The following is a 16118-nucleotide window of genomic DNA, read 5'->3' on the forward strand; positions in this document are numbered from 1 at the left end:
CGTATGATCAACCTACATATACGGTGAAGAACGTGGTGGAGAAAATAATGAAGATGTCTCGAACGGCGGCAACGAAAACAATGCAGAATAGAAGGATAAGGAAGAGGTGGATTCGGAGGGTGAGAATAAGGGCGGTGACCGTGTCACAGTTGAGTTTGTGTTTTCACTTCTTTCAATTTTATCGCAGATAACTGCATCCAGATTACTGAATGACTTGTACCCTTTCAAACTCGTTCTGAACGAATACCTAGTATGCATCGTAGGCGCATACGCAGCCAGTGTTTTAGTTACTACACTCCAGCCAACTTTTTCCTGACGCATCGACGGAACCGTAATACAGTCATCTAGTACGTCTGCAGTTGTGTGCTGGACGGTCCACTCTATTTGTCAGTTTGGATGGTACGGATTGCAGTCGACTGCCAACACGTGTACATGTATATCGGAAGAACCATAAGGTGACACGATTAATAGTATGACAGTAAGCTCAGGCCTCCATATGGACTACATAGAAAGCAATTGCAGTGGACCTAGCGCATCGCTTTACGGGCGATCGAGCTATGAGCGGATGACAACGCAAATCTCGACGGCAGTGACACGCCACAGTAACAAAACTACAGCATTTAATTCTACGCACAGCGTAGGGTTTTACCCGCAGGTTTTCGCTGCCCACGCTTGCCCTCTCTCCCACTCCCTTCTATATAAACCACCATCAACACACTCCCTTCTATATAAACCACCATCAACATCCTCTCTCTCTCCCTTCTTACTACACCATCAACACCTTCCTATCTATCCTTCCACTTCTACCTACTCCACCATCACCTTCGTCCCTCTCCTTTCATTCTCTACCTACTCCAACATCCGCTTCCTCTTTCTACCACTTCCTACCGATTACCCCAACGTCTACTAGACGATAACCTTCCATACCTTGGCAATGTCCCCCTGGCCTGCGAGCCCCATCCACACACCTCGGCGACGTCAGCAACTATCAATCGACAGTCAACGGCCTCCTGACTTGGTGGCCTCGCAATTTCGCCTTGGCCTGCAGGCCCCGGTGACCGCACTGCTGCGGTGTTTAGACAGGTGCGTCACTTCCCGGCGATCACAACTCATGCGAGTGATAACCACTGACTCCCTCCATAGCCCCATCGCCATCCGATATCCCATCGACCACTCGGAACGAACGAACGATGAACCATAGTCGAGGTGGCGGCGAAGACCATTGCCGCTCCGCCCGCAGTTCAGGAATACCTGCACTTCCGGGCCACCCCTCCCCTCGCACCACCAGAGTGCACTGCGCCCTACGCAGGCTGTGACCGACCTCCACTGGAGTGTTCGGTCGCAGCGAGGGGGAAGGCGGGCTGCACCTACCGGTTAAGTGTACGCGTAGCTACATAAGCACCACGGTGCTTGTGCAACTGAGCGTACACCTACCTAGTGCAGCCCACGTGCCCTTTGCACCGCGGTCCCAAGGGTGTAGATGATGTCTCAATTGCGATTGCGGGTGTGGAGCAACTCCATCCATTCTACACTCCCCCCCTTCTCCAGCTCCGTCACGAGCTGGAGAAGTATCCCAACGTGGAGGAGACTATTTGGACTCAGGATGAGCCCCTGAACCCCGGTGCTTGGGCTTACGTCTAACCCGGCATGGAGACCATCATCAGATAGTCTTCAAAACATTCGGACAAGCACATCCGAACCCGGTGCGCTGGTCGTGCGCCTAGCGCATCGACTGCTACCGGGCCCGGTATCAAATCAGGCCACGTCATGGAGGACAGGGAGGAGGGGGAGCAGCTGCAATGACGACAAGCTCTCGGGCTGTCGCCATTAGAATATGTGCTCGAGAATTGATGAGCTTTGTTTCCGATTGCTGGAGGGGTGTAAGGAGGGGTGATGTTGGGTTGTTTTTGGTTTGTCTTTACATCTATTTTTGTATTTCGCTTTACATGTATGTATTTTCGTCTTTCGTTTTGCATGAATGATGAGTTTTCCATCGTTTCTATCTTTTCCCTGGCTTTCTTCTTATTCGGCTACGGTGGCTATGTATGATTCTTACATGCGGCTTGTAAAAGAGTGGGGTAGCTCATACGTGTGACGCAGCCAGACTATTTCTCCATAGGTAGTAGTCTTGAGAGCTTTGAAGTCAGGAGCAAACTGTGTCGAAACGCGTTAGGAGAGCTCGGTAAGGTTGAAATCACTGGATGCCTGTATTGGCTGGACCTCCTTGAGCACATCCCGTCGCTCGGTGTAGGCACAGACAACAGTCTTCTGTGTTCAAAAAAGAGTTTAAAAAGCACAATCATCGTTCTCGTGTTACTATGGCGTACAACCAACTGCAAATGCCAACTCTCCCGCGTCGTGTTCAATCATTACAATATATCGCATGATCCCACATATCCGCATACTGTATTAACCCGAAATTCCCAATACGAACAGAAACATTCGAATCCTCACCACCTCTCACCACCTCTCACCACCTCTCGCACGATCACCGCCCAGAGGGAGCAAGCAACACCTCCAGCGGATCGATCCCGCCCACATCGACGCCCATAGTCCCCTGAGGCCGAGGTGGACGTCGTCAACAGCGGCAGAACGCAGACACGTGCAGACGGACTCAACGTGTTCGAGGCAGCGTTCGACTGCAGTCGACTGTTAACAAGTGTACACGTAAATCCTAAGAACTATAAAGTGACATGAATCACAAGAAACAAAAGCGCAGGCTTCCAATATAAGGGCAAATAAGTCGGACTAAGCAGAACGCAAGTGCCATGGATCTGAAGCATCGCTTCACGGGTGATCCAGCGATGTGCGCTTGACAACGCAAGGCTCGACGGCAGTGGCAAGCAAGAGTAACGACGCTACGGCAATTTGATTCTACGCACAGCATAGGGTTTTAACCACAAACCTTTGCCGCCCACGCTTGCCCTCTCTCCCACTCCGTCCTTTATAAACCACCATCAACATCCTCTCTCTCTCCCTTCTTACTACATCATCATCACCTTCCTATCTATCTCTTCACTTTCTACCTACTCCCCATCACCATTGTCTCCCTCCTTTCACTTTGTGCCTACTCGATCATACTTTCACAATGTCACCCTGGACTGCGGGCCCCATCCGCATACCACGGCAACATCAGCAACTCCAAATCGACAGTCAACGGCCTCCTCTCTCACCGTACGACATTCAACTAGCTACGGAAATGGTAACGACCTCGCTTTGGTTGAACCTGCCAGAGGCTGTGGGGGTGACGTACGTATTGTCCTCGCAATTGCGCCCTGGCCTGCGGGCCCCGGTGACCGCACTGCTGCGGTGTTTAAACAGGTTCGTCACTTCCCGGCGGTCACACCCCATGCGAGTGATAACCACTGACTCCCTCCATAGGCGCATCGCTATCCGATATCCCATCGACCACTCGGAACGAACGAACGATGAACCATCGGCAACAGCCCGTCCTACCCGTTGCGATCGAGGCAGCTGCGATCAAAATCGCCGCCCCAGGCCACCCATCCCCTCGCACAAATAGAGTGCTCTGCGCCGTGCGCAGGCTGCGACCGACCTTCACTGGAGTATTCGGTCGCAGCGAGGGGGGAGGCAGGCTGCACCTGCCAATCAGGTGTACACGTAGCTACATAATCACCACGGTGCTTGTGTAACTGGGCGTACACTTAACCGGTGCAGCCCGCCTGCCCTTGACACCACGGTGCCAAGGGTGTGGATAATGTCGCAATTGCGACCGCGGGTGTGCAGCAACTCCACCCATTCCAACCTTCCCCCCCGCTTCTCCAGCTCCGTCACGAGCTGGAGAAGTATCCCAACGTGGAGGAGACTGTCTGGACTCAGGATGAGCCCCTCAACGCCGGTGCTTGGGCTTTTGTCCAACCCGGCATGGAGACAATCCTCAGACAGTCTTCAAAACACTCGGACAAGCAAATCTGGACCCTGGTGCGCTGGTCGTGCGCCTAGCGCATCAACTGCTACTGGGACCCGGTATCAAGTCGGGCTACTTCGGGGGAGCAGGACGAGGGGGAGGAGCCGTTATGGCGACAAGCTCTCGGGCTGTCGCCATCAGAATAGGTGCTCAACAATTGATGAGCTTTGTTTCCGATTGCTGGAGGGGTGTAAGGAGGGGTGATGTTGGATGGTTATTGTCTTTCGCTTTACATGTACTAGTAAACATCCGTGTGGCGACCACGGTGTGTAGTCGTTTGGCCAGCGTCACTTAATGTAAAGGCATAGGTATGTACGTTGCGGTCGAGGCGTATTTGTGGGAGACACGATGTAGATGCCTTGTAGTATTTGCCGTGTGTTAAGCGTCGCGCTCTCTACCACCATTACACTCTTTGAATCGTACTCCAGGTCTCCAGAAAGCAAACGCAATGACGGAAAGTGATTGACTGTAGGTTCCGCAGTACGCTCGCTAGAGTGAGCTCGAGCAGGTACAGTCGGTTCAATCTGTGGATCTAGCGGCATCGTAACTTCCGCGGCATCATTCGAAATACGATCTTGCAACATAGGCTCAGTATCTGCCTCTGTTGCACTGCTATCCTGATAAATTCCATTCTATTAGAGTCCCCGAAGATCTACAAATCTAGCAATGTAACGGCAGCGCATTCGCTCTGCAGTATCGTCCCTAAAGCTCCTCCATGGCTCTGCTCCAAAATATCAGGGCTGGGCAGTCGCTTCGCTCCAAAATCCGACGGTCGGAAACTTAGGGTTGAACCACGGAAATCGCCACCGTGAAACGCCACACTAGCCACCGCAAAATGCCGCACCACTGCCCTTTATAGGAATAGATGATTTGTTTTGTCTTCAGTTTTGCATGAATGATGACTTTTCCATCTTTTCCATCTTTTCCCGGGCCTTTTTCTTATTCGGCTGCCATGGCTATAGTTTTAGCATGAGGGTTGGAAAAGAGTGAGTGGAGGGGACGATGGAAAGCACGAGCTGTCTGTCTACTTTGAGACGGAAGCTGTTTGTTTGTGCACCAGTATGCATCTTCCCATTCATAAGTTACCCATTTACTATTTACCATTATGACTAATAATCTGCTATTTCGGTTCGTATTATGTAGTGTCCGTTCGGCCAGACCGATGGCAACACAAATGTCGTTAACTCTTGAGAAAGAGATGCGTAGCCCCTCCCAAGCCTTGCTGACCATCGACCAACGAATTTGCGACTCTACTCCATCGCATTTGCTATGGTCCCTGACCGTGGCCGGCCGAATTGAATCTTTGACGCTCCCCGCTCCGGAATTAATTCTCAAACTATATATCGGCCCTAGTCGGCCCAATCCACAGGTTCTGGGTAATTCATCCAGGCCAGTCCCGCAATCAACGAGTCTACGAGACGAGCTACACGATTAGCAGCGAACCTATGATTCACTCTACCACCACTCTGGCGCCGCCTCAACAGCGGGTTGAGGTTGGGGCCTCGACCTGTCGGCGGTTGCCAACGAGGCAAGGGCGATCTTACTGTGGCAGCATGCAGGACAAAGTTGCTCGGCGGTGTGGTACGGCAAGTTGATCCGTAACAAGGTAAGCTAGTGGGCGGAGTGCATCTGGATGTGTTCTTGTTGCAACCTAGAGCTTCTGAAGGCGACTGGGCGCGGGGATTAAAATCTACAGTGCTATACGTAGTAGCCCGGGAACAGGTGCGGGTGGCCGCTTTTGAGTATAGAGGCAAAACAATGAGGCGAGATGAATCGCATGAGAAAAAGTGCCGTCCAGAGATATGGTTGCCCTGATGGCGTAGAGTTATCCCACCAATGTACAGTTATGGGTAGACTGCACGGATGTCGTATGGGTGAAACTGCACCGATCTCATCCAGCCTGTCTGATTACGTAGAACATACGTGTACGCTGGTTCTAGAGAAAGAGAATTCTTCATTTTATTTCGCATGCAGCCTACCTATCTAGACCCAGTGTTCTCTATCGTCCGGTCCGTCCGCCCTGGGCCTCGGACGAAGACGGACCGCGTGCCTGCCGTCCGTCCGAGCCTCGGACATGACGAAGAAATCTTGCAACTGTCCGTCCCAGGCTCGGACTGTCCGCCGTTTTGGCCATCCGTCTCGTCCGGACGGCCGTCCGGACCGGACGATGGAGAACAGTGTCTAGACCATGGCGAAAACGTAGCACCCTGGTTCTCCCGCAGCGCTGCACGAGTCCTCACTCGCGGTACAAGTGGCAACTCAAGCGCTGATGGCAGCGAAAATCCACGGTAGAGAGGGAAGCGTCCCGTCGTGGGCCAGTGGAAGCCCCATCAGGTCGCTCGATGCAAGCCGGGTTGGGCAGTGGCGTGGAGTCGGGGTGGGGGAACGGGGTGATATTGCCATGATCTCTACTCAGGGTTCATGCGAGAACAACTGACAATGTCTCTGTCTCTCGACAGGCCACAGAAACACCGCTACGACAACTCAGTGCCAAGAATAGCGTGACTTTGTAGCCGCAGAGGGTCTCCTCCACCCAATGCTTGCTCTGTATCCCTCTTCTTCCTGCCACGGGAGCCGATGGGTAGAGCAGCACGTAGCATGCTTCGAGTGTGCCAGAGAGCGGTCACCTGTCTGGGCAACGGTGAGTCTCGACAGAGGCCAGTGTCTGATAGTATGGGGCGGGGCGCCAAGATTGCTGGACATGACTGAGACTCGATAAGTCACGAGCGGACCTGGGCAGACATGTGTGCACTTCTCTACTTCCGCAGAAGGACTTTCACGGACATGCTTCGAACAATTGTGTTTGTTGTGATTGTTTTTGTTTGTGGACATCGTCGTCGACAGACCTCATGCGGTCGGCCATATTTTGTGTTTTCGCCGCCCACCCATATATGCGGGGTAGCCGTTCTCATCTCTTTTCGACTTCTGTCTCGCTACTTTACGTTTTCATATTTTTTCTTGTGTTGCTTCTGTTTTCTACAATTGACAAATCTCATTCTCTCAATCATAACCCCCATCCGTGGGCCCTTACCACTCCATCATCAACTTTCTTTTTCTACATCCCCCTTCTCAGTACGGCTCTACTCCACATCTACGTCGCCGCCTCACCCCTTCGCAAAAACACTCTTTCCATAGTTGCAAATTCACACATCGATCCGCTATCACCCCTGCTTTAGACGACCCCTCGTTCTTAACAGTCCTCCTCCATACCACGTCACCTTCATCCCGAACTATCCGCTCAACTTCCTCACTCTCCCCCGACCCACGCCTATTCCAGCCATCAATCGTACGATACCCATTCACCTCACGAAACGTCGCAACTATAAGCCATATAACCCCACCACCAACAGCCTCGAACGAACTCATACCCCCCTCCCCGCCTCCCCGACATACACCCCCAACGTCGTCCCGGCTACCTCAACACCCACCTGCCCATCGTGGTTGTCGCGAAATCGTCGTCCCTTACGTCAGCATCCCCTACTTCTGGAGAAGTTGGATTTATTGGGCCTGGAACTGAGTTCAGAGGAGGAAAAGACACGATGGAGGACGAGGGGGACGACGAGGACTATATCGCCCACGGGAAATCTCAGCAGCTTGATTCCCGTCATTTCTCCTCATAACCTGACAGACGACGAGTATCCCGGCACGGAGAACCCTCATCAAGCCACAACAGCCTCGCAAGACGGGTCTCTATTCCAGTACGGCCATGGAATACGAGTCAGTCTCCCACGATTCAAGACCACAAAGAAGAAAGCCTCTACTCATGGGAAGAAGGAAAAGACGAGGATAACGACGATGGGCAAGAAAGAGGAGGAGGCAGACAAGGCGACGAGGGTAGAGAGGAAGGGGAAGATGAACAGCAGAACGAGGGGGAAGCGGCGGTGCTTCAGAGCTGAAGGTATTTTTATTGTTCTTGTCTACTTGTGTTTTGAAGAAGCCTTCCAAACACAGATGGGCGCTAAGTTTGACGCGGAGAATCAGATCTTGTTTCTGCTTTCAATTGTATGGCAGATGACCGCATCGTTAATGACTTTGTATTTTCTCTAACCTGCCGGGAAAAAGTAGTATGAGGGCCGAATACGTGGACTACGATGTAGACGAGGAGGAAGATGTGGAGGATGAGGAAGGGGACAGATTTAGAGCTGAAGGAGTTGTTATTGTTTTTGCTTTCAACTATATCGTAATTAACGGCATCCTCAATGACCTTTTATCCTTTTCAGTAGTCGTCGTGGGAGAAGATTGATAGTATGCTCGTTGGCTGCTAGTGTTCTACATATTCCAGTCCATTATTATCTGACCCGAATGTTTTACCCGCAGGCGTGCTTCTCACTCTTCCTGACTTTCTCCCCCGCATTCCTACCCTGTCAGAAAATTCGTGTTTCTACCTCCCGCTCGTGCTGAGTTCTTAGTACTTCCCCAAAACCTCCTCCCTTTCCGTCCCAGGGAGGCGCTGCAGTCGACTACAGTCAACTACGAATAGTGGTCTCAGTTCACGAGCGAGACAAAAAGAGTGCAATTAATGATTAAACAAAAAAAAAAAAAAAAAAAGCGAAGATCCACAGTGGCGTCGCTGCGACGACTCAATTGAAAGTACTGCGCGGGACATAACCCGCAAGGATTCCCCTCCACCCCTACATCCCCCCAATTCTCCCCTCTTCCTAATCCACTATCAACATCTTCCTTCTTCCGCCACATTCTTCGTACTCAACCATCAACTGGACGATAACCTCCCACCGCGTAACGCAACTAAAAACCATTCAAACCAATCATCTTCACCTACAAACCTACAACCCACCAGACAACGTTTGGCCGCTACAATACCCCACCTGCAACCCGAAATATCCCGACCCCAGGACAACTTGGATGCCTAGTGCCCGGTCCTAGTTCCACCGCCACATCTTGGCCTTCCTGGCCGCTCTCGGCGCCATTTGGGCGATCGAGCACCAGCGAAACTCCGCCGACATTGCAGCGGCTGCCCCAACTTCTGATCTGTGGCCACAGCGCCATCGACGATCCGGACGCATCGATCGTATTCGACGAAACGATCCAGCGCCTCGACCAGCCGGAGTTCGACGACATCCGTGACGACATCATCGTGATCTATCTCGGACAGTCGAACCAGCTCCTGGACCCCGCCCAGTGATGCCGGGATCAACGCGCCACCACGGTGGCGAAGAAGAGATCGAGGAGACCGATGATGAAGACGAGGAGGAGGAAGCCTCCACCGAATTTTCGGAGGTCGACTTTGAAGAGGAGGCATCCTCCGAGTAACACTCCTCCCCCGAAGACTCGGAGGAGGAAGAAGACAAAGAAGCCGATGTCGGTGAGGAGGACGAAGAGGGCGAAGATGAAGAGGTCCTAAGAGGTGCTCATAACGAAGGACCTTCGCGATACGATCGCATAATGCGTGCGCTGGGCCCACCGCCGGCAAACTCTCACATCTATCCGCCATCACCGATAGTCGATTACCTACCGTTTTCTCCGATGGCGACGGCATCGAGAGAACTGACTCCGATCCGACGAGGAGGTCAACAGACGTCCCACGCGAGCTCGAATGACCAGTACGGCAGAGGTCCTCATGCCGATTTCGACGACAATCGTGAAGCACGTATCGAAGGGTAAGCAATTCTTGTGTTCGATGAGGTCGGATGTTTACTGACGTTTAAAAGTTCTTTTCCAAGACCATTCAATCAGCTCCTCGTACGGCGACAACGAAAACGGTGCTGAGGAGGAGGACGAGGAAGGGGGGGGGGGGCGGAGGAGGGTGTGCAGGTTACGGTCGGATCTGTTTTTTTCTTTCAATTGTATCGCAGATAACTGCATCCTCAATGACTTTGTAACCTTTCGGGCTCGCTGTGACCCAATATGTATAGTAGGCTCGTGGCCAGCCAGTGTTCTAGATAGTACAGTACAGCCTAGTCTTTCCCTGCCCTTTCGCGGGACTGTATTTTAGTCATCCGATTCTTCTGCAGGTGTATTCAGGACGATCTGCCCCTCCGGGAACGTTGAAGGAAACGGAGTGCTGTCGACTGCAGTCGAATTCCAACAGTGGTACCCATACAACGGAAAAACTGTAAATCTGGCGTTCGGCGATGAGTTCCACCGCACGACGGCTGACCGAGCGCCGGACGACTAAGACGCTGCCGGGCTATTAACACGCCGCCGAGGACATCACGGTCGGCTGAGAATCTGGAGCTTTGCATATAGAGAAGTCTCGCTGTTCTTTATGTTATACGGTATCTATAATATCATCCATTCAACAAAAACAATAGAGCGACATGACGACAGGAGAAAACGCTCCCTCCAGAAAAATGACTGCCATTGTTGAATATAAAAGGTAGATAAACATGTTGATAATATTCGATACCGCAGCAACACCGCGAGCAGCAAGCTCTCTCTATATACAAGCTACATAGACTACCTAGGAAATTTCTGCATCGATCCCTTCAGGATGTCGGTGTTCCGTCGCCCGTCACCCGTCGCCCGAGCTCGGATACTCCACTAGAGTATACTAGGGACATTGTCATCTCCGGACGTCCCATAATCTGACAGCCTTCTGGAGTATCCCCCGATTCTACTGAGGTCAGTGGAATCGGAGCGAGCTCGTACAGCCTGCCCGGACTTTGTAAAACCCTGTTTCTGCCGCATCGCTTCACGGATCCTCACTGGCGTCGCAGGTGGCAACTCATGTTGGAATTGAGAGAATAACTTGACTTGATTGATGTGTTGTTACAAGAAAGAAGAGAAGGAAGACTGCATATAAGGGAAACGAGCTCGGGTAGACGACGAGTAGACCGGGTTTCAAACAGAGGATGCGACGATAGTCGTCGCCGGAATGGGCTGGTGGCTTGAAGGCTTTCAGCTGACGAGGCTGATTCTAATGAGAAGCCAAAGACAATGCTAAGCAACCACGAAGAAAACGAGGACAGTATGCAAAGGACAGTGGAAAGTAGCAGTGACACCGGAACAGGTAATAAGACGCATAATATCAACAACTCATGTTGAGAATACGAGTGTGTGATTGATATTTTTCAGTTGCTCGATTCACTCGCAGAACACAGCGAATGACCAGCTCGAAATACCCGAGAGTAAAGCAGAAGAAGAAGCAAGTATGAGAATAAACAGGTTGCTCGAGGCGCACTCGAGGAGGCGCAAAACCTGGCGCATATGACCAATATGACAAGTGTGCAATATCTTGGACGAGTGACCACGGTGGCTTTTCAGCCGAGTCGTATCAACTCATGCCTCGACGGTAGGGAAAACCCAACGGATGACGCTACGGTGATTCGATTGAAAGTGCCGCGTAGGGCTTAACCCGTAGGGTCTCGCGTTTCCTTCGTCCTCTATCTTTCTCCGCTTCTTCCGATTGAAAGTGCCGCGTAGGGCTTAACCCGTAGGGTCTCGCGTTTCCTTCGTCCTCTATCTTTCTTCGCTTCTTCCTACTCCACCACCAGTTTTCTTTCTACCCTCCCATCTTACTACAGTTCTACTTCACAATCAACTTCCTTTCTCTCGAGCTCCAACCTTATCACTATTCTAACATCATCGCCCTCGTTCTACCTTCCCCTTCTCACCACAATTCTACTCCACTCAATCTCTTCTCTCTCCCTCCCCCTTCTACCTCCTCAACTATCAACTTTCGCTCTCTTTCCCAACAGCTTGGCGTACGGTACGTAACACTTACGTAACACTTACTGCTCCTGTCCTCCGCGATGTTCCATCCTTCTTTCACAGTGACTGAAACCATTCTCTGCCGGAGACTTCCCTTCCTACCATCCCCTAATCCATCCCCATCGTTAGCTGTCCCACACATGAGACGCTTTGATTATCGTGTGTACACGTCGGAAAAGAAATAAAAGTGCTAATATCTCTTGCGCAACGTTTACAGGCGGCGAATCTCACATCTTGCACCTGATACAATCAGACGTGCTGCTACCTCTGACCGGCCCGTTGAATCCGGCCAAATCGCTGCCGAAGCTCGCGCAATCCTCGTTGCGGACGCAGGAGGAGATTGCTCCGGCCGCTGGCGGCTTCCGCGATCGTGAAGTCTTGCGGACGGCACAACAGGAGGGAATGCGCCAACAGATGTTGGTCGCCTCCGGGTCCGAGTGGCCTCATTCGCGCCCGACGAATACAGGAAGAAGTGTGGTCCCGATGCTCGGACACCCCCACAGGCACCTCCGAATGCGAGGATAGTGTCTATTTGAGACTCCAGTGCTACCATTATCCGGGGCTCTAAGCTTCGCTCGATCGAATTTCTGTTTTCACCCGCTCTCACTACGCTCTCCCGGAAGGATGAGATGAGGGGTAGGCTGGAAGGTGCGCCCGTGAGCTTACATCTGCTCCAGCCCAACCATCGTCCGAGCTTCAGGGAGCGGGGCCAATTGTCACACCTACCCTCCTCCCTCCTCAAGAAGGACAGCCCTCGCAGCCCACTCCAACTTTGTCCAAGTTCAAAACTTGGCCCTCCTGGCCCCCCTCCCGTCACATTTTGGCAGTCGAGGAGGGGGGGGGGAGGAGCCACAATGGTGGCGAAAGAGGAGGATGAAAGGGAGAATGAAGATGACGAAGAGGAGCAAGCCTCCTCGGAAGATGCGGAAGAAGACCCTTCCGTTCAATCGCCGACATCCCTACACGATCACATCGCAATCAATCCCAACAATCAATCCGAACGAGCGATGAACCGACCGCAGCCTAGCTGCTAGCCCCCATGCAATGGGGGCGCAAACCAGCCACCAGGGTGGCGAAGCAGAGAGGGAGGTGGGCTTTCTCGACCGCTACCAGCATTAAGTCCGGACATATCAGGGAGGAGGATGAGCTTCTGAACCAGGCTATGGGACAGTCCCCATTGAAGTAATTCCTCTGGGGCTGTCGCCATTGGAGTATTTCCTCCGCGGGTTGTCTCCGTTGGGATAGTTGGTCTGGAATGAACTTTGTTTCCGCGCAGTTAGCGGGATGTAGGGGGGGGGGTGTTGGGATGTTCTTTGCTTTCTCTTTACAGAGATGGGGGAGAGGGATGAAGAAGAGGAGGAAGCCTCCTCCGAAGACTCGGAGGATTGTTTGGAAACGGAAGTTTCCTCCGAAGAACACTCCTCCGAGGAAGAGGAGTAGGAGGATGAGGACTACGATGACGAAGACGTCTCGTACAGCGACAACCACAACGATATCGGGGAGACTCGGAGGATTGTTTGGAAGAGGAAGCTTCCTCCGAAGAACACTCCTCCGTGGAAGAGGAGGAGGAGGATGAGGACTACGATGACTTGGACGTCACGTACAGCGACAACGACAACGATGCCGGTGAGGAAGACAAGGAAGAGGAGGATAAGGGTGGCCTAATTACCGTCGGTTCTGTGTTTTTCTTTCTTTCTGTTTTATCGCAGATAACTGCATCCCGATTACTGAATGACTTGTACCCTTTCAAACTTGTTATGACTGGATGACTAGTATGCATAGTAGGCGCATAGGCAGCCATTATTCTGGTTACTACAGTCCAGTCGACTTTTTCACGACGCATCGACGGAACCGTAATACAGTCATCCAGTAAGCTTGCGGTTGTGTGCTGGACCGTCCACTCTATTTACCAGTTTGGATGGTACGGATTGCAGTCGACGGCCAACACGTGTACATGTAAATCTGAAGAACCATAAGGTGACGCGATTCATAGTATGAGAGAAAGCCCAAGCTTCCACACGGACTATGTAGAACGCAAATTGCAATTGTTGTGGATCTAGGCCATCGCTTCACAAGTGATCGAGCTATGAGCGGATGACAACGCAAATCTCGACGGCAGTGACACGCCACAGTAACAAAACTACAGCAATTTAATTCTACGCACTGCGTAGGGTTTTACCCTCAGGTTTGCGCCGACCAGGCTTGCCCTCTCTCCCACTTCCTCCTTTATGATCCACCATTAGCATCCTCTCACTCTCCGTTCTTACTACATCATCATCGCCTTCCTCTCCATCCTTTCACTTTCTACCTACTCCACCATCCACTTTCTTTTTCTACATCTCCCTCTCAATTACCCCACAGTCAAGTAGACGATAACCTACCATAAATTGGCAATGTCATCCTGGCCTGCGGGCCCCGTCCACACTCCACGGCGACGTCAGCAACTCGTCAAACCCTTCACAATAACGAAAACCTGCGAGGAGGCAGGCTGACACCGCGTTGCCAAGGCAAGGCGGGCAGCACCTGCCGCGGTCAGGCGTACGCGCAGCTACACAAACACTTGCAACGGCCTCCTCTCTCACCGTAATACATAATACATTCAACCAGCTTCCGAAATTGCAATTAACTTGCTATGGCTGAAGCTGCCAGGGCTGTGGGGGTGGCGTACGCGGTGGCTTCACAATTTCGCCCTGGGCTGCGGGTCCCGCCGGTGACCGCACTGCTGCGGTGTTTAAGGTGCGTCACTTCCCGGCAGTCACACCCCATGCGAGTGATAACCACTGACTCCCTCCAAAGGCGCATCGCCATCCGATATCCCGACAATCGCTCCGAAGGAACAAGGGATAAACCATCAGCAACCGGAGCCTCAACCGCGGCCGAGGCCTGGCATCAAGTCAGGGCACATCAGGGAGGAGGGGGAGGAGGGGGAGGAGGGGGAGGAGCTCCAGTGGCGACACGCTCTCGGGCTGTCGCCATTAGAATAGGTGCTCGAGGATTTATGAGCTTTGTTTCCGATTGCTAGAGGGGTGTAAGGAGGGGTGATGTTGGGTTGTTTTTGTTTAGTGGGGTGTAGGGAGGGTTGTTGGGATGTTTTTTGCTATCTCTTTACAGAGATGGAGGGACATCCTAACCACTGAGGTGGCGCGGAAGAGAAGGATGAGAAGGATGAAGAAGATCAGGAAGCCTCCTCCAAAGACTCCAACGATTGTTTGGAAGAGGAAGCTTCCTTCGAAGAACACTCCTCCGAGGAAGAGGAGGAGGAGGATGAGGACTACGATGACGAAGACGTCACGTACAGCGACAGCGACAACGATGTCGGTGAGGAGAGCGAAATGGACGAGGACCAATACGTCTCGTACGGCGACAACGGCAACGATTTCTGTGAGAAGGACAAGGAAGAGGAGGATAAGGCTGGCCTGATTACCGTCGGTCCTGTGTTTTTCTCCCTTTCAATTTTATCGCAGATAACTGCATCCTCAATGATTCTGTAACCTTTCGAGCTCGTCGTGACCCAATATGTATAGTAGGCTCATGACCAGCCAGTGTTCTAGATTGTGTAGGTAGTCCAGCCCAGTCATTCCAAATCGATTAAAATTTCGTGTGTAAGGCTTAGAGCCGACCGCTACCACCAACCCACGACCCCGTGAAACCACTACTAAAAATTCTCCTCACGGTATAGAGGCTCCTGAAGATGGTCCACCATCCGGGTCGCTTGATCCCAGTATAGTAGTTTTCGTGTGTGTCATAATATCTCGAACTTCCGTTTACCGCCTCACTTCCGTGAACCGTGTCATGAGAGATCACGCGGACTTTCATCATCCGTTCTCACACGGAGGTTGCGAGCGGCGGCGTGCGGCCTCTATCCGAGGCATCCCCACGCCATCCTGCATATATGTCTCTCCTTCTGTCGTGTCTGATACAGTGGACACTATCTCACGATACCACTTTTCCTGACAGTGTGACTAGTACTCGATCGAGTGATATATTGTGATAATGCCACGAGTATGAGCGGTTCTCGTGTCCTCACAGTCTCACTATATTAGGCTTTAGAACTATCAAATATTTCGTGGACGAGTACGATGTTGCTTAATCGTGCTGGCACGGTACGATACTCGATTACAACGGACTACTTCTTGAACGAATACTAACGTATGGCTCAATCATCCGCTCACGGTCTTGCAAGTCCGAGGTACTTCGTTGACGAATATTGAATGCCGCTGTGATTCACCTCCCCATTCGGCCCAAATCGTAGGTAGTCGACAAGAATAGTGCTTCTCACGTGACTATGCGACCGAGTGAGATATCGCAACGGGAATGAGTGTTCTCGTGCTCTCACTGCAGGTCTCGAAACTAGAAGATACGGAGTACCTTCTTACTGGACGAATACCGAATGGCGTCATCATGTAGTCATAGTAGTAGGTGTTTGAGCACGGTATGCTTCGTGGACGAATAACAGATGGCTTAATCGTGCACTCGCGGTGGTGCAAGTAAGGACTACTTCGTGGACGAATACCTTATG

The 16118-nt window shown here is 52.0% G+C and overlaps 4 protein-coding genes across 4 annotated transcripts; all 4 read left to right on the top strand.

The window, feature by feature from the left end:
• Window positions 1-3741: 3741 nt before the first annotated feature.
• On the top strand, window positions 3742-3933 carry BZA05DRAFT_318680 (uncharacterized protein; the record flags this gene model as incomplete). Its single annotated transcript, XM_051480411.1, has 1 exon — window positions 3742-3933. A coding segment is annotated over one exon (192 nt), but the record flags the coding sequence as incomplete, so codon positions are not given.
• A 5137-nt stretch (window positions 3934-9070) lies between these two features.
• BZA05DRAFT_422851 (uncharacterized protein) lies at window positions 9071-10064 on the top strand (the record flags this gene model as incomplete). The annotated part of the gene is made up of 4 exons (XM_051485831.1): window positions 9071-9166; window positions 9227-9546; window positions 9623-9692; window positions 9978-10064. The coding sequence occupies 4 exons, from the start codon at window positions 9071-9073 to the stop codon at window positions 10062-10064; spliced, it is 573 nt and encodes a 190-aa protein (XP_051334732.1).
• Window positions 10065-12175: 2111 nt separating this feature from the next.
• On the top strand, window positions 12176-13334 carry BZA05DRAFT_465341 (uncharacterized protein; the record flags this gene model as incomplete). The annotated part of the gene is made up of 3 exons (XM_051487760.1): window positions 12176-12540; window positions 13078-13273; window positions 13309-13334. The coding sequence occupies exons 1-3, from the start codon at window positions 12229-12231 to the stop codon at window positions 13332-13334; spliced, it is 534 nt and encodes a 177-aa protein (XP_051334733.1). The 5' UTR covers window positions 12176-12228.
• Window positions 13335-14231: 897 nt separating this feature from the next.
• On the top strand, window positions 14232-15090 carry BZA05DRAFT_422853 (uncharacterized protein; the record flags this gene model as incomplete). The annotated part of the gene is made up of 3 exons (XM_051485832.1): window positions 14232-14335; window positions 14396-14492; window positions 14752-15090. The coding sequence occupies 3 exons, from the start codon at window positions 14232-14234 to the stop codon at window positions 15088-15090; spliced, it is 540 nt and encodes a 179-aa protein (XP_051334734.1).
• Window positions 15091-16118: the final 1028 nt, after the last annotated feature.

The sequence above is a fragment of the Tricharina praecox genome (assembly GCF_024521635.1).
Source record: "Tricharina praecox strain CBS 144465 chromosome Unknown BZA05scaffold_50, whole genome shotgun sequence".
NCBI classification, from domain to species: Eukaryota; Fungi; Ascomycota; class Pezizomycetes; order Pezizales; family Pyronemataceae; genus Tricharina; species Tricharina praecox.